The 21483-nt window shown below is 43.2% G+C and overlaps 1 protein-coding gene across 1 annotated transcript in view; it reads left to right on the top strand.

The window, feature by feature from the left end:
* Positions 1-21483, top strand: part of ITGA8 (integrin subunit alpha 8) — a 187662-nt gene that overhangs the window by 769 nt on the left and 165410 nt on the right. Inside the window, exon 2 of the mRNA XM_042991143.1 lies at positions 227-360. Coding sequence (XP_042847077.1) covers positions 227-360 — 134 coding nt within the window. The remainder of the gene's footprint in view (positions 1-226; positions 361-21483) is intronic.

Below are 21483 nucleotides of genomic sequence, written 5' to 3'. Positions count from 1 at the left end.
GAGAAGAATTGGGACTATTTGCACCCTCTTCAAAACCAGGTTTCCGGCGCCCGTAGGTTTCCAACGGGAAATCAAGTTTGACAGTCGGTCTCCATCAGAGATACGTTTCTACCCCCAATTCCCCGCCCCCGCCCCTAGTCTCGGCGAGCACGCGGCTACGGAGACTGCATCAGACGCGCACGCTCTCTTGATTCCCAAGGAGTGATTTTCTCCAACCCTTTCGCAGAGCGAGTGTCTTGGTGGGGGCGCCCAAAGCCAACACCAGCCAGCCAGACATCGTGGAAGGGGGAGCGGTCTATTACTGTCCCTGGCCCGCCGAGGGGTCTGCACAGTGCAAGCAGATCCCGTTTGACAACACCAGTAAGTGATCTTTGTCCTTCTCAACGTGGGTCCTCGTTTCAAAGAACCAGAGCCGTCCTGGAGTTAACTCCCCCACTTTGTTTCTCCTCATGCGGCCCGTCTGATGAGTTGGTGTTGTGGGCTGTCCAGGTCCCTCCACTCGAGCCTGAGTGAAGGGGAGGAAAATGAACGGTGAACCCCAGACAGAGAACCTTGGTATTTTGACCTTGAGTATTTGGATATGTCCTAGTAACTTCTGTTTCCTTACTGCCCCAAGATGAGCAGTTTCAGGGTGAGCGGATGCTTTGAAGACATACAAGCGTTCCACCCTAATCTTGATTATGGAGAGAATTTGGTTGCTTCCCAAGGACAGATCTGGGAAAAGACAGATCCTTAGCGTTTCCAGTGCCCAGACTCCGGAGGCAAGACTCAGCTGCTATAGACCCAGACATCGCTCCATGTTGCTGTTTAATTCTTTACAGAAAGAAAGAATTTTCTTTCAAAATATTGGACATTGGATGCAAACTAGTACAGGCAGAGTGTGGATGGATTACATTCATTTCCAAAATCCCTAGACAGATGTTTCTTATTTAATTAAAGGGCAAATACATTTTAAACAATTCAGGCTGGTTCTGTTTCCTCTGGTGTTTTCTCTTTGGGTCCTGAGAAAATAATTTAAACGTAATGCTTTCAAAAGCATTAACACTGGATGTTTTCATTTGTACCTCTAAAACTCTATGAATTCAAAAGGTATACATTATCACAAACCAAATATCTCTCTTCAGAAAAATGTGGACTCAAATAATGTTCTTGGATGATCAACCACTTAAAATACCTTTTGCTATAAAATACCACACAACTATTTTATGACCTCATTTTTCGTTATTGTTACATTAGAGTGCATTTAGAATGTATGTAGAAAATTCATCTTCACAGCATTTAATGAAACTGGATGGGTGGTATTTACCTGTTTTTAACCGATTTGCATTTTTTTAAAAGAGAAAATAATTTCAATTCTTTCAATATGGAAATCATTTCAAAGAAAAAATTGTATGCAAGGCTTACCTTGAATTATGACCAAATAAGGAAAATATTTTATAAAAGCATTTTCAAATTATGTCTTTCATATGTATCTATATATAGTTACAATAGATCAGTCACCATAACTCAGTTATTTCATCCCAATTTTTACAGGCTTTGACTTTTAAATTTATTAGAAATTAGAAAAATTAAGCCACTTGATGTTAATTTGTAATTATAAAACAATTAGTTGTTTGATTGGGATTTTAGATGCTTCTGATTACTGACCTCCAGCTTGAGAATAAATTTCCTCATTCAGAAGAATTAAGCATCAAATTAATGGCATTTTTAATAATCCATATCAAAATCATTTGTATTTTTCAAAGTCTTTAAAACTTAAGCCTTGATAAATAAAGACAAAGCATTCGTATTATTTGAATTTAAGTTAAGGGAAATAAATATTTATACTTTAAGATATGTTAATGCCTTTTTACCGAGAAGCAATCTATAGTCATGGACATGAATTTTGTAACCTTCTAGAACATTCCCATAACATACCAAATCAGGATCTGGTTAGTATATTTTTCCTTTGATAAAAGAAGAACCGATGTCTGCCCGGATAAGTCACATCTGAATACCTTTCTAAGTGCTAATCCCAGTAGATGTCATGGTTCAATAGATGAAAACCAGAGAATACAGACATCAGTATGAATTTTTAAAAACTGAACACTCCCAGCCCCAAATTTCCAGTGTTGAATTACAATAGGTAGATTTTCCAAAAGTTCCTCCTCAAGCAACTGCTTGGAGATTTGAATTCACTTTCCCATAGAGAACTAATGCTGAAAGACTGTGCTTTGGTTTCCAGAATAGCCCACAGGAATGTACTTAACCCTTATTGGAGCCGAATTGTGTTTGCAATGAAACAGTAGGGGACAAACTAGTATAATTTTAGCAATTAAGTAAATAGAAAAATGGTAAGGATGCCGAGCAAAGATCAGTGTTACTTGGAGAAAGAGCCAGGGGTGAATGGCATGTTCTGTGCAACTTCTGAGGAAGTCTTCTGGATATCTCAAAGGGCTTTAGAGATTAATGCTTGTGGTTCTCCGCTATGTCGTAGTTTACTTCTAAATGAATGGAGGTTTCTTAGGGTGTTTTTTTTTTTGACAGACAGATGTCCTTATCCTACAATTATACTTAGCAACCATAACCGCAATGATTTGAGGACTCGTAAAAGGAGTAAGATAAGGGGTAAAAAAGGAAGGAGGGAGATAGACGTTTCTGAAATCATTGAGCAAAAAGTGAAGAACAAAAACAGCTTAGGCAACCACACGTTTGTGAGAAATGAATGGTCTGTGATGGAATGAACAAAGCAGTGATCTGTGAAAGCTTGGGCGAATCGCCCTGAGAGAAGAGCCTTTGAGTAAAGAAAGTTCCCCGTGTTAGCCATCAGGGGGTACTGTGGGCCTAGGAACCTTTGTTGCTGTTGGGAATGGCCTGGGAACGGTGGGGCAAAAGGAATCTGGGAACCCCAGCCCGGCTTGACCTTGGCTACTGAGTGGGTGCTAGCAAGCACAGGACACCTCATTTCTACCGGTTTCTTATCCAGGTGCCCCAGACGACGGAAGTGCCAGTGGCTGCCATTTGCCGGAAAGCAGGGAAAGAGAGGAGGGGCGCCGGGAGTCAGTGTAGCTATTTCCAGTTCAAGCCTCTGTTCTTTGTGCAGAGTGTGATCTTGGAAGCAAGGATGAAAGGCAGAAACAAAGGGGCTGCTGACTCGGGCGTCTGGCTGTCAGTGTTCCCACATGCTTTACATGTATTGATCACCTACTGTATACCACTTATTTCTAATCCATAACATGCGTTTTATGAATAAGGAAATTGACATCAAACGTGTTAAAAAAAGATACACACAAGGCCACACCGTGGTAAACGGTGGGTGCACGGTTGGAAAAGAGGTCTGCCTGCTATAGAGCCTGCCTCTTCACCCTGCCTTCCTTCCAGGAAAGGGAGAAGCCTGGTCCTGATAGGGTGCAAATTCAGGGTCCAATCCTGTGGAGCTGAGACATGGCTTGCTCGCCGCCCCCCCCCCCCCGCCCCGTTCCATTCCCTCGCCCCGCGGTTACCCTCATAAATTGCGATTAAAATGATCTTCTAGAGAGGATCTGGAAGGGAAAAGCGGTTTGCGTCGGGGGTTGCGGAAAGCGGAGGTCAGAGGAGTCTTTGTCTCCACAGGAATGATGGGTCGTACATGCCCCTGGTTTGCCAGAGCTCCCCACAGCGGGCTGTGTCCCCTCACTGTCCCCAGTCACCTGCCTCCTGTCTTACTCTCTGCCCATTGACGGCAATGTACGGTTTTCCCAACAGAGGAAGAAAATTCCTCTGCTTGACATAGTAGTGGCTCTGAGTGCTGAAGCTGCCGTTCACGAACTAGTGTGATGTCTCAGGCAGAAATACAGATTATATTGCAAATATTCCTCTGAAAAGATAGTCCTGACTCCCCCTGTGTGTTAGCTCTGGGTCTGCTTTTACTGTTACATCTGAATTCAAGGTGTTCTAAGTGAATTTGACCTTTTAATGACATTGCTTCAACGTGTGCAGGCCCCTGGGGTGTCTACAATTTCGTGTTCACAGTGGTAACCAACTAAACTCAGCTTAGTCATTGAAGGAGACTGGCCTATAATTCAGTCCCTGGGTCTGGTTGTGATCTTGAACTTCAGTTTATGTAAGGTCAACTGCCTTTTTTCTTTTTTCAACTTCCATTTAGTTCATGTGATTATTTTTTTTTCATTAAATAATCGTTTATTTTATTTTTACCTCATCATATAAAGACTGGATATTACCATATCTTATTGGATTTTAAAAATTCCTCCTCACCATAAATTCAAAAACAGGAAGCCAGGAATAGCCTCACACTTCAAATGCATGAATACTATTAAAATCTGTGGTCCTTTCAAGTACGGAGAAAGGAAACCTTAGGGAAGCATATGGCAGTGGGGGAGGGGCAAAGTGCAAAGAGTAGATAATTTTCCTGCTCTGTATAAAATCAAGGAGCTGCAGAAAAGCACTTCTCTCATCTCCCTTCTGTCTTTCCCTCTTACTTCACTGGACTAAAATTCCCCCATCACCAAATTGATCTCTTTCACTTCTGCCTCAGAAACTCCCTAACCTGTGCCCCGTGCCTCAAACAATTTAAAACATCGCATCTGCCAAATTCGTGTTTCATCCTTTCTAAATCGACTCCCAGGTTCGTTAGTTCTCTTTCCGGCGGTTTCTAAGCCCATGTGTGCGGTAAATAAAGCTGCTACGTTTCAGCCTTCCTGCCCCCAAAAGGGGAAAGAGTGAAATAGAGTCAGTGGAGCCTCATCTTTGGAATGATGGGCAAATTGCAACAATAGTAGCACAGGCACGGTGTGCAAATATCTAATTAAATACAGAAGTGAGACATTTTGAGCAGAAAGATAATGGCATGAGCTAATTACCCATCAGGGTCATTGGTATCGCTAAGAATAACGGGGAGGCAATGCAGCTGGGAACCACTGGCAATTAGGGACCCACGAAAGAAGGAACAGGAAGAGGTGGGAGGTGCCACTGAGACTCGGAATCCTCTGAGAAAAAGTACCAGAATTTGCCTGGCCTTTATCTAGTATCTTTGTGTTTAAACAACAACAACAAAACAAAACCTTGAAATGGAAGACGGTTTGGCTAGGATTATGTCAAAGCTCCGAAATGGTACGACTTTTCGTGGGAGTTGTGTTTTAGCTTGGGGACCGGAAGGAAGCCTTTGTGTTGGGGGTCTGTTTTATTTTGTGTTAAGTGAGCCCGCAATAAGAAGCAGCTTCAAGCATCTGGCGCTGTGACTGGTACAGGGGTTGCTTTTTGATAATATTGGGTGTGCCCGCTCTCATGGGAGGGGTTGGGAAACATATTGGTCGCATAAGTCTGGCTTTTCCCAGCTCCCTCAGAAAGAAATCAGGTTTTGTTCAGGAACAAAGAGAAGAAAAACGGAGGTCGGAGCTATCAAGTAAATGACAGAGGAAATAACACCAATGTGACAGAACTCACGGACGGCAGAAATCTGGGCTTTGGGAAGTTCAACTGCAAGTGGAAAAGGGGAGGAGGCAGCTTCAACGTGACCTCCATTAAGAATTAATCATGCCATAATTAGTATAAGTTTTGCTAACCAGAAACATACATGTACATATACATGCAGTGTGGATCCCACGGAATCGTTGAGGGTGGTTTTGCTGGATGGTTTACTTATTCTGGGAGCAGCTCGTGATGGCTACCATGCCTGACACACGGCCCTTGACAGATGCAACCACCTTCCCTTGTCCCAATTGGCTCAGACTCTCAGACGACAGAACGCACCCGAGTCCTGATACGAGAAGGCAGGAGGCCGTGGTCCCCACAGCACATAGCAACCGAGGAAGCAATTAGAAAAAGGAAGTCCTTGAAACTCCAACTAGAAATGGGAAACAGATCTGCTCCACGGCTAGTTGAGTCGTATGAACATTAGGTGCCTGTTGTTGCCTGATCTGCAAAATTCTTTTCAAGAAGCCAGAAGTCTGCGTGATGGAACAGGCTTCCAGGCTTTTGGCAGGAATAGCCTGTGTAGCAGCTGCAGCGTTCTGGGAGAAAGGTAGGAAATTGTCTTAAAATTATTCTGAAAACAGACAAAAGCACCTGGACCCTTAAGGTGACTGGATGAGATGTGTGCCTTCAGACTTTAGCTGTTGTGTATAGAGAGCCCCATAGCTTATGCAAGTGTGAATAAAGAGCGTTGCCGATATTCTGAGAAAAGCTCAGATCAGATGTGCCCTGACTGACGCCAATAGGGATTACACAAATAAGGGATACACAAATGGGGATTTTCGAGGAAGATAGATAGGAGACTTATCATTGATCCCACTAAAAGCACTCACTTAGAAAATAATATTTAAGGGGCGCCTGGGTGGCGCAGTCGGTTAAGCGTCCGACTTCAGCCAGGTCACGATCTCGCGGTCCGTGAGTTCGAGCCCCGCGTCAGGCTCTGGGCTGATGGCTCGGAGCCTGGAGCCTGTTTCCGATTCTGTGTCTCCCTCTCTCTCTGCCCCTCCCCCGTTCATGCTCTGTCTCTCTCTGTCCCAAAAATAAATAAAAAATGTTGAAAAAAAAAAAGAAAATAATATTTAATTTTCAAAATTCGGTTTAAGTATATCCTTAGCAAAAACACATTGAAGGCATCAAGCAAGGTGCACCTATATAATGAAATCCAAAAATAGATTAAACATAATTTTAATTCTGTTATGGGTAGTTAAGGTACGTAAGAAAATCGCAATTCACCAATAGGTGATTTACTCTAGATATAGTCTACCTAATACACTGGTGTTATGTTGTTGGACGTGAGCCAGGCACTTCCCACACCAGTTTGGAAGAAACAGAGCTGAATCTCAGTTCTGCAGAGTCCAGTTGCTGAACCGTTGGTATTTAGTATATGGCCCCAAAGGTCTGCCAAATTTTCTAGATCCATAAACATTGGTAAAAGTGATCATCTCGCCTTTTAATTGGATCATCTCGCCTTTTAATTGTTTTCCGTAGAAACAAGGCATAGATTACAAAACAAGTCTTTGTAAAAATGCCAGGCATTGGGGTTGGAAAGGAGGTGTTGACTCCCCAGAGGCGCAGAACAAGCGAGTTTGGTGGGTAGGGGGTCGATGCACGGTGGAACTTTCTACGCCTTGATTGTGGCAGTGGGTACGTAGCTAATGTGTTTTTGTCAAAACCCAGAGAATGATCCATTACCAAGAGTGGATCTGACTGTTTGGAAACGAAAAAGAAAATCTTTATGGAGAATGCCAGAGAGTTGTATATTCGATGTGGAGATGCAGTTTGGTTTTGTGACCATTGCTATGAGCATGTGGTCTTTAAGTTCCTGGACCATTGGAACTAATAACTGGCAGTATAAGGACACACATTATCGTTGAAGAGCTTAGGCCACTGCCTCCAAATAAGGGGGGACCATTGGTCTGATCATCATGTAGGACCTTCTTTAGTATTCTTTAAGTAAAGGATTATATATTCAGGGGCACCTGGGTGGCTCAGTCAGTTAAACATGTATGTGACGCTGGCTCAGGTCATGATCTCACAGTTTGTGGGTTCGAGCCCCACGTTGGGCTCTGTGCTGACAGCTCGGAGCCTGGAGCCTGCTGTGTCCCCCTCTCTCTGTCTCTCCCCCTGCCCAGCTCGTGCTCTGTCTCTCTCTGTCTCTAAAAAATAAATAAACATTAAAAGCAATTTAAAGGATTACATGTTCAGAGTATGTTTGGTAAGAGCACTGTCAATGAAAACATGCTGAGTAAGAAGAAATCTTTGCAGTGAAGCATCATACTTGTGTAATTTTCTTATCCTTATTGAAAGTCAGGCATGGGACCCCTCACTGGTTTCATTAGGCTAAGGAGACCCCACCTCAAACATTTCCTGTAGTTTTCACAGTCAGCGTAAGTACCCTGCCGGGCATATACATAAGAATATTAGTTCAGTTTTATTCTTTACCTTAGATATCTGACATAAGGACGCAGATTTGTGTATGATGTTGCAGAAGCCTCTGTATCCATCTGCCCAGGTTTCCAGGATGTATGGAGATTGGAAAGGCACACACCATTGCTACAGGAATAGGTTTATGCAGGAACCTCGCATAGCCCACCTTCATGCAGAGCACTGGCCCAGGTGTAGCCGGGTGCACCTGCTCCCACTGGTCAGGTTATGGCTCCATTCACAATACAGCACAGGGTGTCTCTCAAACGTGTGTTACATACACACCCATGTCCCTACTCACCCTGGACCCACACCCTGGTGTCCCTGACCATCCAGAGCACCTTCTCTCCCCGTAATGACTTTCTGGTACTTTTGGCTTCTCCCTTCCCACCATTCCCAGTGGGAAATAGACTTTAGACATTAATTGCGAAGTTGCTGCCAATTGTTTTTTAGGAGAAAGGAGGTATAAACACTAAAATATAATGTCTTCAAACATCCTCGATCTGGGTGGTCAAGTAAATTGTGGCATAATCGTACAATTAAGTATTATAATCATAAAACATGAAGTCTACCGAGAATCGGTATTAATATGGGAAAATGGTTTTGTTTTAATGCCAGGTGAAAACCATAAAATTCAAAATTGTATCTAGACATGTTGAAGAGAAGAAAAATGGGTATACGTTGAGAGGTTGTCCTCGGAAAGTGGGATTAAAACCAAAGTTTTTTCTTCTTTTTTAATTTTTTTAAGTTTATTTATTTATTTTGAGAGAGAGGGAGAGCATGAGTAAGGGAGGGAAGGAGAGAAAGACAGAATCCCAAGCAGGCTCCATACTCTTAGCACAGAGCCCACCACAGGGCTCCATCTCACGAACCATAAGATCGTGACCTGCACTGAAATCAAGAGCCGGATGCTTAACCAACTGAGCCACCCAGGTGCCCCTTTTTTCCTTCTTCTTCTTTTTTTAATGCATTTTTACCTCATTTTCAAAACTATGAACAGGTGTTTATTTATGATCAGGAAAACTAGTAAAATTAAGCACGCAAAAATTTCTAAGTGAAATTGTTGAGTTCACTGAAGTATTTTGAAAATTGAGTGTAGATGGTAGAGTAGTTTAAAAATGTACTATTTCTATCGGTGTTTACATTTAAAAAAAATTTTTTTTAACGTTTTTTTATTTTTGAGACAGAAAGAGACAGAGCATGAACGGGGGAGGGTCAGAGAGAGAGAGGGAGACCCAGAATCAGAAGCAGGCTCCAGGCTCCGAGCTGTCAGCACAGAGCCTGATGAGGGACTCGAGCTCACGAACCATGAGATCACGACCTGAGTTGGACACCCAACCGACAGAGCCACCCAGGCGCCCCTATGGGTGTTTCCATTTACAAATACTGAAGACTAAGGATGTGTTCAGTAACCCTTATACGTGTAAAAATAAGAAGATGGAGTTGTATCGCCTGTTTTCATTTTCAAGTTGTCCCTGAATCATCAGGAACGTGGACTTGATGGTCCATGGACACATAGAAGGGGCTGCACCCTTCTATGGTGGGTGCACCATTGCACAGAACCTACCAATTCAAATGCTAATTTCATGTGGAAACACCCTCACAGACATATCCAGAAATAATGTTTGGTCAAATATCTGGACACCCCCCGAGCTGGGCAAGTTGACACGTAAAATCGAAGCCTCTGTGAGACTGTCCGTGCGCATTCTCCTAGGAATGGCACCGAGAATTCATGGACTAAGGAAACCCACGGGATTCATAGGTAGAACGTTTAGTGGTTGGTCACTATTGATCTTCACGTGTCTTAGGCCAAAGCGTACCCAGGAATTACTGTAGTAAACGAATGACTCCAAATCTCTGGCTTCAGACAACCCAGGTGCATCGCTAGCTCACACTGTGTGTTTATTTTTTAAAGTTTATTTATTTATTTTGAGAGAGACAGAGACAACATGAGTAGGGGAGGGGCAGAGAGAAAGGGGGAGAGAGAATCCCAAGCAGGTTCCGCGCTGGAAGCGGACAGCCGGGTGCGAGACTCAAACTCAGGAAACTGTGAAGTCGTGACCTGAGCCGAAACCAAGAGCGGGACGCTTAAGAGACTGAGCCACCCAGGCGCCCTTGTACGTTTAATGTAAGGTGGTAAGGAGGTTCTTACGAAGGATGCAGGCTAATGGAGGTTCCTTATTGATGAGCGCTTTCAAGATCACTCCAGCTATAAAAGGCAGGTAGAGCGCTGCACACTGTTTGTTAAAGCTTCTGCCCGGAATGGACATTCACCACTTCTCCTCACATTTGGTAGGCCAAAGCATGCTCCAGAGGTTGGCCATGCCAACTTACTTCACGCTTTTTTTTTTTTTTTTTTATCCGCACCTAGCAAAATTGTATCTACAACCTGTAGAAGAATACCAGGTAGGATAAGAAATGTAGTAAAAGAGGTTGGCTTTGAAAACTGTGATTGAAACTGATTTTTCTTCTATCCCTAATGGACATATTTTGTAGGACATATTTTTGGGGGGCACTGAAATGGCATAGCTCTTTGGGGCTGCAGTCCCAACCCTCACACTTCCGGTAGAGAGCACATAAATGGCAAGGAAATGAAGGTGTTTCTGTCAGCAGGGATTTGAGTAAAACTTTCTACCAAAAATCAGTCCTTAACCTGATCTGCCTGGACTCCATTCTCTACCACAAATGTCTGGGAAGACCGAATGCCCTTCATCCTTTCAGTCAGCCTTCTTGGGATACGTGCTGTAAAATCAACGTCTTTTCCCCCCTCAAAGCACATTTCAGTTCACTTTTTAATATTAATTTATTTTTGAGAGAGAGAGAGCACGCGAGAGTGTACCTGAATCGAAGTGGGCGAGGGGCAGGGAGAGAGAGGGAGACACGGAATCTGAAGCAGGCTTCAGGCTCTGAGCTAATTAGCTCAGAGCCTGACCTGGGGCTTGAACTCTACGGCTGTGAGATCGTGACCTGAGCTGAAGTTGGATGCTTAACCAAGTGAGCCACCCAGGTGCCTTGCGGTTCATTTTAACCCACCTTTACTTCTAAAAATATTATCTTAAGACAACAGTGGAATCGAAAGTGAAGCTTCATGTTAGCAGGCAATAAAATCAAATTTCAGTGACTCTAAGAACAGGGTTAGTAGCTTTCCGTAAGCAGACACCAGTCTAAAGAGTCGAAGTGTGGCCATGAACAGAGCCCAAGGCCTTCCTTACTCTTGTGGGGTTTATGGTGCACAGCCAGTGACAGAAAAAGAAAGGTAAGGCCAAGGTGACAGAGAGCGGTGTGTCCCCACCCGTGTATCTATTTTTGATTGGACGGGTATTAGTTTCCTGGTGCCGCTGTAACAAATTACCATACACTTGGTGGCTTCAAACAACACAAACTGATTATCTTATGGTTTTGGAGGCCAAAGTGGAAACTAGATCCCACTGGGCTCAAATCAACGCGCTGGCAGGGCTGTGTTCCTGCGGGACGGTCTGCGGGCAGAACCTATTTCCGGTTTCCAGAGACTGCCCACATTCCTTGATTCACAGCCCTCGTCGGTTTTCAAAACCAGCAATGTCAGGCTGAGTCATTGTGCTCTCAAGTCTCTGGTCCTCCTTTCCTGCTTCCCTCTTCCACTCTCAAGTACCCTTTATATGACATCGGTCTGGATAATCCAGGATAATCTCTCTATCTCAAATTCAGCTCCCTAGCAACCTTAATTCCATCTGCAGCCTTAATTCCCTTTGCCAGGCAACCTAAAATATTCACAGGTTTGGGGGCGGGGGGGAAGGTTTAAGGTATAGACATTTTGGGCGACTATTATTTTGCTTACCACAGGTGGTAGACTTTTATTGAGGAGGTGGAATATCAGAACAAGGACCTAAAGTAATTAAGTGATGGAGGGAACCAAGTATGGAGGGTCGGGTGGTGTTCCAGCCTACAATAAAGTCATTGCTGAAGTCTGGAGATGAGAGTATCCTTGGGAGATAGATAAAGGGCACTGAGCTGGACCCAAGTCAGGGGAAAGAGTGACAGAAAATGAAGCCAGAGAGCCCAGTAGAGGAAAGATTACATAATAACTGAAAGGCCAGGGTCAAAGCTTTGGATTTTATTCAAGGAGTGATGGGCAGCCCCTGGTGGTTTTGAGTAGACAAGTAAGATAATTTGAATTATGTTTCCCCAAGGATCAGGTTAACAGACAGTAGGCAAGCAAGAGCGGAAGGAGACTGGGGTTTGGTGACAGCAGCTGGGGTTGAAAAATGGTTGGGTCTGGGATTCATTTGAAAGCGCAGGCGGTAGAATTTCATTATGGATCGGAAGCAAGGTGTGGAAGAAAGAGAGAGTTTTGACCTGAGTCATAGGGGAACAGGACAGAGACAGGGAACAGTGGGGGAAGGAGCAAGTCTTGGGGAAAAATAATCAGGCGTCGAATCCAGACAGGTGACATGTGAACTGCTTATTGGACATCCGGGTGAGGTCACGTGGGAGGGCAAATGAAGAAAGCTGGAGCTCAAGCACAAGGCTTGGAGACTGAGATTGGGAAGCCACGAGTGTGTGGACGGTTTTAGGACCGTGCCTTGGGGCGTGAGTGTGGCCGGAGAAGGGGGAAGCAAAGTACAACCAAGAGAGAAGGGAAGGGAACAGAAGGGGGGAGATCAAGGTTGAGACTGAGTCGTGGGGCACCTTGACATTTGGAGAAATATTGGAGGGATTGACAAGGAGAGCCACGGAGGCAGAAGAAGTCATGAAGCCAGTGAAGCAAGTCCTGTGAGGTGGAGTAAAGGGAGAACGGGAAGTTATTGCTGTGGAACAAAAGGGGTTGCCGTGGAGGTGGGGAGAGACAAGAGGAGAGGACCCACCCGGACAGCAGGGGCCCGGGACGGTCACTATAAATGGGCTCAGGGAAATGGAGTTGTTGAGAAGATACTACTGCGTGTTTGCAGTCTAATAGGAATCATCCTGTTGACAGAGGGAAGCAGCAGCGACTGAAAGACGCTGGAAGGGGACCTGTAGGAACAAAATCCGGAAAGGATGTAAAGGGGTGGGTGGGGACTCTTAGACGGAGGGGACAGGGGCAGCTCTTCCTCGGGGACAGGACAGCAGCACAACAAGGGCACCACTGAGAGGAGCTTGGTGGGTCTGGAGACAGGATGAAGACAATGACCTTTTCTCACGTTTTGGCGTTTTCTCCGTGAACCGGGAAGCAAGGTTATGGGCTGATGAGAAGGGAGCAGGAGCAGGTTAGCAGAAGGAGGAAGGGTGAAGAGTAGTCCCGGGGCAGAATGAATCGAGCAGTGAAGTCACAGGATTGAATCGCAGGCAGTGCGCAGGGACCGTGCAGATTTATAAATCTGAATTTACTGGTGGCAGGAATAAATTTTTTTTTTTTTTTTTTTTTTTTTTTTTTGCCTCTGCTCACCTTATGTTATGGTTGTACTCTTCTGGGATAGGATTTAAGATCTCCCAGGGAACAAGTCCATCCCGAGTGTTAATCTCCCTCGAGAATACACTGCAGACACAGAAGGTTTGAGTTCTTTCTGAAATGCCTATTTTAGGTAACATTAGGAATGGTGATTCTTTTTTTTTTTTCTTTTTTTAACCAGAGAGTGAACCATTTTGTTAGATGAATGGTTGGGATCCTTTTTACTACATCTTCTGGCCACAGAGATGAGGTCCCCAGGAAAAGGGAAGCATATGACAGGAGTTAGTGTAAATACATTTTCAAACGCTATTGGGAGGCCAGTTTATGCAGTCTTCATCCTGAAACCCAATCATATCCTGTATTTAAAAGCATTGCTTTGAGGTCATATTGAAGAGATTTATGTCATTTAATCTGCTTCCTGAGATTCCCATGCTGAGAGGTTTTCATTACTTCTTGAAGCAAATAAATTGTTGGGCGCTAAACAGAAGCATGCTGTGTTCCTGCCAATCCGAAGGTGACATATAAGCCATATTGAGACTTGTCAGCTCCCCAGCTGTTTCTTGGCCAAGACATTTGAGACCAGGGAATTATTCCGAGTGTGAGAAAATCTAGAGCCGAGAGAAAGCCTCAGGCATTCAAGGAGCTCAAAGAAAATCATTGTGGTTGGGAATGAAGGGATGACTCTGGAAGGTAAGGGTGGCATGAGATCTCCGGCTTCAGGATAGAGAATGAATTTAAAAGTGTCAAGCCTTGGGACGCCCGGGTGGCTCAGTCAGTTAAACGTCTGACATTGGCTCAGGTCACGATCTCACCATTCGTGGGTTCGAGCGAGCCCCGTGTCGGGCTCTGTGCTGACGGCTCAGAGCCTGGAGCCTGCTTCGGATTCTGTGTCTCCCTCTTTCCCTGCCCCTCCCCCACTCACACTCTGTCTCTCTCTCAAAAATGAATAAACATAAAGGAAAAAAATCATAAAACTGGCAAGCCTGGAGGAAGAGAAACCAGTAGGAAGCTGTTGCAGAAACCGAGCCAAAAGAAATGGCGGTCACAATTAGGGAAGTAGCAAGAGGGATAGAAAGAAATGGATGGACTTGAGAGAGGGCTTCGGAAGGAAGAGTGGACAGGAACTGACTAGCAAATGGAATCTGGGAGGATTGCTGATTGCCAAGGATGCACTCCAAGCTCCCGGCTTGGTTCATGGGGCTACCATTTTATTAGGTATAAATGGCGAACAAGACAGACGTAGTCTCTGACCTTGCGATATTCAAGCCCAGTGGATGAGAGCCTCAAGGCCTGGCAGCGGTAGTCTATGGTCCTGTGACGTGACAGCAAAAAGTAAAGGCTTTAAGTGTGCAGAAGAAGGGTTTCTTTCCCTGCCTGGAGGGGGATTTGTGGGTATCAGGAGAGGGCCAGAGCTGAAGAGAGGTGTGTGTGGGTGTGTGTGTGTGTGTGTGTGTGTGTGCATGCGTGGGTGTGCCTGTGTGACCTGTGTGTCCCAGGGGGCCGGTGAGCTTCGAGAGAAGACTCTTCCAGCTGGGGCACACCGGTGGAGTGTGTGGGAGCAGATGAGGTCAGAGGTGATGCCTCTCTACAATTGCTCTGTCCATCCCTGCCTTTCAGACTTTCATTTCCTACCAGGGAAGTTTTCTTTTCTCTCGTTTTTAATCTGGTCTACCAGATTAAAGAGATGGCCTACCATGTCCCTTTGGAGAGATGTTCCCCTAGCTGCATCATGAATTAGCAGAATATCCCCCCCAAAATCAGTTGCACCGTACCACCAAAATTCCATATGTATTTCCGGAACAAACCTTACATGTGACCTGGGTAACTGCATACGAAAAGCATTTCAAACGATATTATATGATGTAGAAAACTCATTCAGATTATTACGAAACAAAAGTCTAAAGAACGCTGGCTAGGCACTATTGGCTGTGAAAAACATGAACTTGGAAATGCGACCTTTATTCTTGGCAAGACAATATAGATGTGGAAATAATTGTAGCAGAAGATGTATATCCCCATCAAGATCAGGAAAACTGTATAATATGTATGAAACAAAGCATTTAAATAGTGATATGAAAAAAAATAATTTAAAATAAAACTTCCATGGGGCGGCTGGGCAGCTCAGTCGTTCAAGCGTCTGATTTCTGCTCAGGTCATGATCTCATGGTTTGTGGGTTCGAGCCCCACGCCAGGCTCTGTGCTGACAGCTCAGAGCCCGGAGCCTGCTTTGGATTCTGTGTCTCCCTCTCTCTCTGCCCCTCCCCTGCTCGTGCTCTCTTTGTCTCTGTGTCTCTGTCTCTCTCTCAAAAATAAACATTAAAAAGATTTTTTAAATAAAACTCTCATGAGTGCCAGTAAAGAAAAGGCTTAAACTAGAGGAATGAGCCAGAAGCCTCTCAAATTCTAAAAGGTTGGAGGGGTTTACCAAACTTAACAGCTACTATGTCCAAGGGGTAAGATTCCAGTGACCTTCCTCTAAGTACCTTATGTAATTCTTTTTTTTTTTTTTTTTTTTTTTACTAACTTTGAAGCCCCTTATGTAATTCTTTATACAAGTTTTGTTACTTTATATTGTTTGAATTTTTAAGAACAAAAATCTGAAAAAAATTTCAATTTGAGAAGAAAGAGTTTTTGAAGCTGCATTTTAAAGCATTTTTTTATGACGGATACATTTGACTTAATAGTTTGGTTTATATCATTTCATTATTTATTTATTTATTTATATTAGTTTCATTTTTTATTTTGTTTTTATTTTTTAATATGAAATTTATTGTCAAATTGGTTTCCATACAATACCCAGTGCTCATCCCAACAGGTGCCCTCCTCCATGCCCATCACCTCCTTTCCCCTCGCTCCCACCCCCCATCAACCCTCAGTTTATTCTCAGTTTTTAAGAGTCTCTTATGGTTTGGCTCCCTCCCTAACTTCTCTTTTTTCCTTCCCCTCCCCCATGGTCTTCTGTTAAGTTTCTCAGGATCCACATAAGAGCATCATTTCATTATTTAGACGTAATGCATGGGGTCCATTTGTATTCACTTCATTATTTTATTTATTTGCTTATTTACCTACTTATACTTGATACATTTGACATGATAAAATTCATAAACTTAAAACATGTTATTTTATGCATTTATATATTGTAATATGGTTGCCACTGAAGCATATATATCACATTACATCATTATAGAAAAGTAATATTAATCATATTCATTCCACCATGCACTAGATCTCTGTGGCCTGTTTACTACTCAGTACAAGTTTGTGCTGTTAAACACCATCATTCTTTTCCTCCGTCCCCCCGTCACCTGGTAACCATCGCTTTACTCTCGGTAAAGCAGGTTTTTAAGGAAGTGATTTCGATTAGTTGGAAACAAGGAAGAACACGATTTTGCAAGAGAAACATCATGTATGAAGTCTAGGAGTGAGACTCGACAGGGAGCAGAGAGGACGTTACCTGGATGGAAGGAAATGCCATACCTGGAGATCAGGTGTGGTTCCAGAACTACGCTGTGGAGGGCAGGGCATTTAGATTTGATCTACTCGATAAAGACAGGAAAACTGTTCAGCGCATGTCTGTGTGCATAGACACCTATTTGTATATTGTATACATATATGGTATACGTCTATAAATAAATGTATAGAATATTCATTTAATCAGGATAATGCATTTCTGTCTGTCAGCGGATGAATGGAGAAAGATGCGGTATATATACGCATTGAAATATTATTCAACCATTAAAAAGGGGAAAGCCTTGCCATCTGTGTCAACGTGGCTAGAACTGGAGGGCGTTATGCCAGGTGAATTAAGACACAGAAAGACGAATGCTGTATAATCTCACTTCCACGTGAACTCTAAAAGAAAACAAGATTAGAAAAAGAGAGCAGGTTTGTGGTTACCAGGGGTGGGGGAAATTGGACGAAGGTCGTCAGAAGGTACAAACTTCTAGTCGTAAGATAAACAAGGCCTGGGAATGGAATGTTCTAAGTGATGACTAAGGCTCACGCTGCTGTATAGCATACATGAAAGGTGTTAAGAGAGTAGATCCTAAGACTTCTCACCATCAGGGGAAAAAAAAATTTTTTTTTTCCTTTTTTGTATCTGTGTAGGAGATGGTGGATGTTTCCTAAATGTGTTATTGTAATCATTTCACAATATATGTAGATCAAATCACGAGGCTGTACACCTTAAACTTCTCCAGTGCTGCATGGCAATTCTATCTCAATAAAACTGGGTGGAAAAAAGAATGACACATTTCTTGAACATTACATGGAAAAATGAATGTGGTATTTCCTCAAACACTTAAAAAACCACAATAAAATGAGCAAGAGTATGAAAGCTACAGAGGTGTTCTTTAATGTTTTTGTTTTTTTTTTTTTAAACATGCTTAAAAACACGTCTATTTGTTTTTTTGTGGCGGCAGGGGGTAGGGGCAGCAGAGAGAGTTGTCAGCACAGAGCCCGAGCGGGGCTCAAATTTTCAAACCGTGAGATCGTGACCTGAGCCAGAGAGACACCTAACTGACTGAGCCACCCAGGCACCCCTTTAATGTTTTTTTTAATAGTGGTTTTAGGGTATCAGGAATCATACATTGGGAAGTTTACTTTTCTGGGACAGGTTTTTTTCGTGGATTTGTTTCTTTTCGACAAGGAGTGCTCCTGCCACAGCTATATTATTTTGAATCTTACAAAGGAGTAGTCCCTGTTCTCAGATACGTAGTTTCAATTTGAATGAAACTGTTACAGCACACGCTGATTATGGGAGATTACAGACAAACGTTTAAAGATTTCTTTTTCCCTCTTCCTGATTAGAAATGTCTGGACAGCTCCTGCAACAGCTTTAAGAAAATCCCTAAGGCTGTGCACTCCAAGTGGTGACTGAAGGCATAAGGAAGCTTACTGTCTTCCAGCACGAGGTCGGGGACTTATCTATAAATAGTTTTCAAAAATCCCCTCATCTACCGGAATGTTCCGCGGCACCTCTGTCGGTTTCAGCTCCTGTCTCCCCCTGGGTGACCTATCTTCACTTTTTATAATTCCTCCCTTTTGACTAAGCTAAAAGATTAGAAAAACCTGCTTGGAGCCCACATGTGCACCATATTCTACACTCTCTCACTCCTGCTCTGAAATGAATACTCCCGTGAAAAAGGAACCAAAAGCTAGTAGGCTTGCCACCCACTGGGATTTGTACCCAGATTGCCCAGAGACTGAAGCTACTGATTGACGAAAGTCGGCTTCAAAGCCCAGAAATGGAAGACAGGCCAAATCAACTTGATTACTGCCACCCATCTAAGTGTTCCAGGTTGGCCTACAAATCTGGTTTTTGGTGGTGTTTTTTTGTTTTTTTTTAATGTTTATTCATTTTTTGAGAGAGATGGGGAGGGGCAGAGAGAGAGGGAGACACAGAATCCGAAGCAGGCTCCAGGCTCTGAGCTGTCAGCACAGAGCCTGAGACGGACCTGGAACCCATGAGCTGTGAAATCATGACCTGAGCCAAAGTCGGACGCGTAACCGACTGAGCCACCCAGGCTTTATGTTTTTTGTTTCTGTTTTTTTTCCAGATCACATTTTATCTTATTTTTTAAAGATTTTATTTTTCAAAGTAATCTCTACACCCAACATGGGACTCGAACTCACAACCCCAAGAGCAAGAGTTGCATTGATCTACCCACTGAGCCGGCCAGGAGCACCACCCAAATCACATTTTATGTGATCTGAAGAGAAACCAGAGTATCACCCAGATCATATTTTAAATGAAAGGGAGATCATAGTAAACAATATGTTAGACAAACTTCTGAACGAATACATGGGGGCTTTGGTCATTCATTCAACAAACACTCATGCAGGGAATACTGTGTGTCAGGCACTGTCCTAAAAGTGGGCAATACAGACTTGAAGCAGAGAACGTTCTACTCATGGGATTTACGTATATTCTGAAGGAGACAGACAGGAAGCATGCCAACCAACAAATCAGATCATCTCAGATCGTGCTCAGCCCTGTGGAAAACTGTGGCAGTGAGAAGAGTAAACGCAATGAAGACACAGCAAAAGCTGAGCATGTTCAAGGGACAGAAAGTCGATGTGTCTGTGACTCACCGAGCCTGGGCAGTTGGAGGACCTGATGCTGGAAAGGCAGACAGGGGCCAGATCATGTCAGGAGTTCAGCACCGCAATATGGAATTACAACTCTCCAAGAAAAAAGATGGATTGTTCTACAGCTGGTGTGGTGACGACTGGCCTTACTGAAAATAAATAAGAGGGGTGGCGCCTGGGTGGCTGTGTTGGTTAAGGGTCCAACAACCGCTCAGGTCATGATCCCGTGGTCCGTGGGTTTGAGCCCCGCACTGGGCTCTGTGCTAACAGCTCAGAACCTGGAGCCTGCTTTGGATTCTATGTCTCTCTCCCTCTGTCCCTCCTCTGCTCACGCTGTCTCGCTCTCAAAATAAATAAATAAACGTTGCAAGATAAATAAATAAATAAATAATACTTTGCCATGTCATGTTGAAAAAACAATTTCCAGACGGACAACAGCCCCATAAGCACAGTTAAAAGACTAGTAAAAATTGGGAGAAGATATTTGCAACATATACGTAAGGAAAAGAATCAATCCTCAGAATATGTGTCAACTTCTTACAAATCAATAAAATAAATCAGACAAGAAAGTGAACAAAGGATGTGAACTGGAAAGTCACAGAGGTAAAAAGTATGGGGGCCATAAGTAGAAAAAGATGATCAACTTGCTAATACAGGGAAACGCCAGTGAAAACAGAATTGGCAAAAACTTTAAAATCCTACGATGACAGGAGCTGATGGCCCTACTCCTGTGTGCTGCTGCTGTGCTTGTGGGTTGTAGCTACTCTGGGAAAGCTGGTAAAGAGGATGTGGTGACTCTCTATGACCCAGCAATGTCACCTCTAGGCTGGTGCCGGAAAGGTACTCTTCCATGATCTCGTGGTTCATGGGATCAAGGTTGGGATTCTGTCTGTCCCTCTTTCTGCCCCTTCTCTGCTCTCTCTCTAAAATAAAATAAAATAGAATAGAATAGAATAAAATAAAATAAAATAAAATAACATAACATAAAATAAAATAAAATAAATATAAAAACAATAAAAAGAATAGAATAGAATAAAATAAAATTTAAAATAAAATAAAATAAAATAAATAAAATAAAAAATAAAAATAAAATAGGCGCCTGGGTGGCTCAGTCGGTTAAGCGTCCAACTTCAGCTTAGGTCATGATCTCGTGGTCTGTGAGTCGGAGCCCCGTGTCGGGCTGGAGCCTGCTTCGGATTCTGTGTCTCCCCCTCTGTCTGCCCCTCCCATGCTTATGCTCTGTCTCTCTCTGTCTGTCAATAATAAATAAACCTTAAAAAGTAAAATAAAATTAAATTAATAAAATTAAAAACCTAACCTAACCTAAACTAAAAAAATAGAGCTGGGTATGGAGCGCGATACAATACCAAGCAAGGATTTAAAAGAATGAGATAAATGTTATCTACCTATCTATCTACCAACCTACTACCTATTTTCTAGCTAGCTATCTACCCACGGATCATGCAGCCAGTACAGAACCATTTTTTTTCCAGTTAAAAGGAACACACAAACTACTCAATAACAAACTGTTGTCAGACTACAACTAAATCTGACCCATTATCTGTTTTTGTGTGGCCAGTAAGCTAAGAGTAGCTTTTACATTTTGTAGTGGTTTGGGAAGATCTTGTGAAAGAGTAACATTTAATGACACATGAAAGGTCTGTACCTTTCCAAATTTCTGTGTCTGCCCGTAAAGTTTAATGGGGACATAGCCAAGCCCATTCTTTTACACACTGTTTATGGTTGTTGCTGCTACAGGAGCAGAGAGAGTGAAAAACCTGAAGTATTTTATTTTATCACCTTTAAGAAAAACAAATTGCAGACCGCTGTCCTATAGGATTCGTGGGCATTCTTTTTTAAACGGCCAGGAGTATACACATCAATTTCATGATGGTGGATGCCTCTGGAGAAGAAAAAGAGGGCAATGGAACTAGGGATGGATGTTAAAGAATACTTTAATGTTTGTAAATGTGAAAGAGCCGAGTCATCAATTCTGCCTGGTGGGAATGGAAGTGTTTGTTATATTAAGTCCTTGTACCTTTGTCTACTTTCTTAAGGCCTTGGGAGAGCTCACAAAAAAATGTATATATATTTTGTAGACATTATTCTGTATC

This window comes from Panthera tigris, chromosome B4 (assembly GCF_018350195.1).
Source record: "Panthera tigris isolate Pti1 chromosome B4, P.tigris_Pti1_mat1.1, whole genome shotgun sequence".
NCBI classification, from domain to species: domain Eukaryota; kingdom Metazoa; phylum Chordata; class Mammalia; order Carnivora; family Felidae; genus Panthera; species Panthera tigris.
The sequence above is the reverse complement of the archived record's forward strand: the minus strand, read 5'-3'. Positions and strand labels throughout refer to the sequence as shown.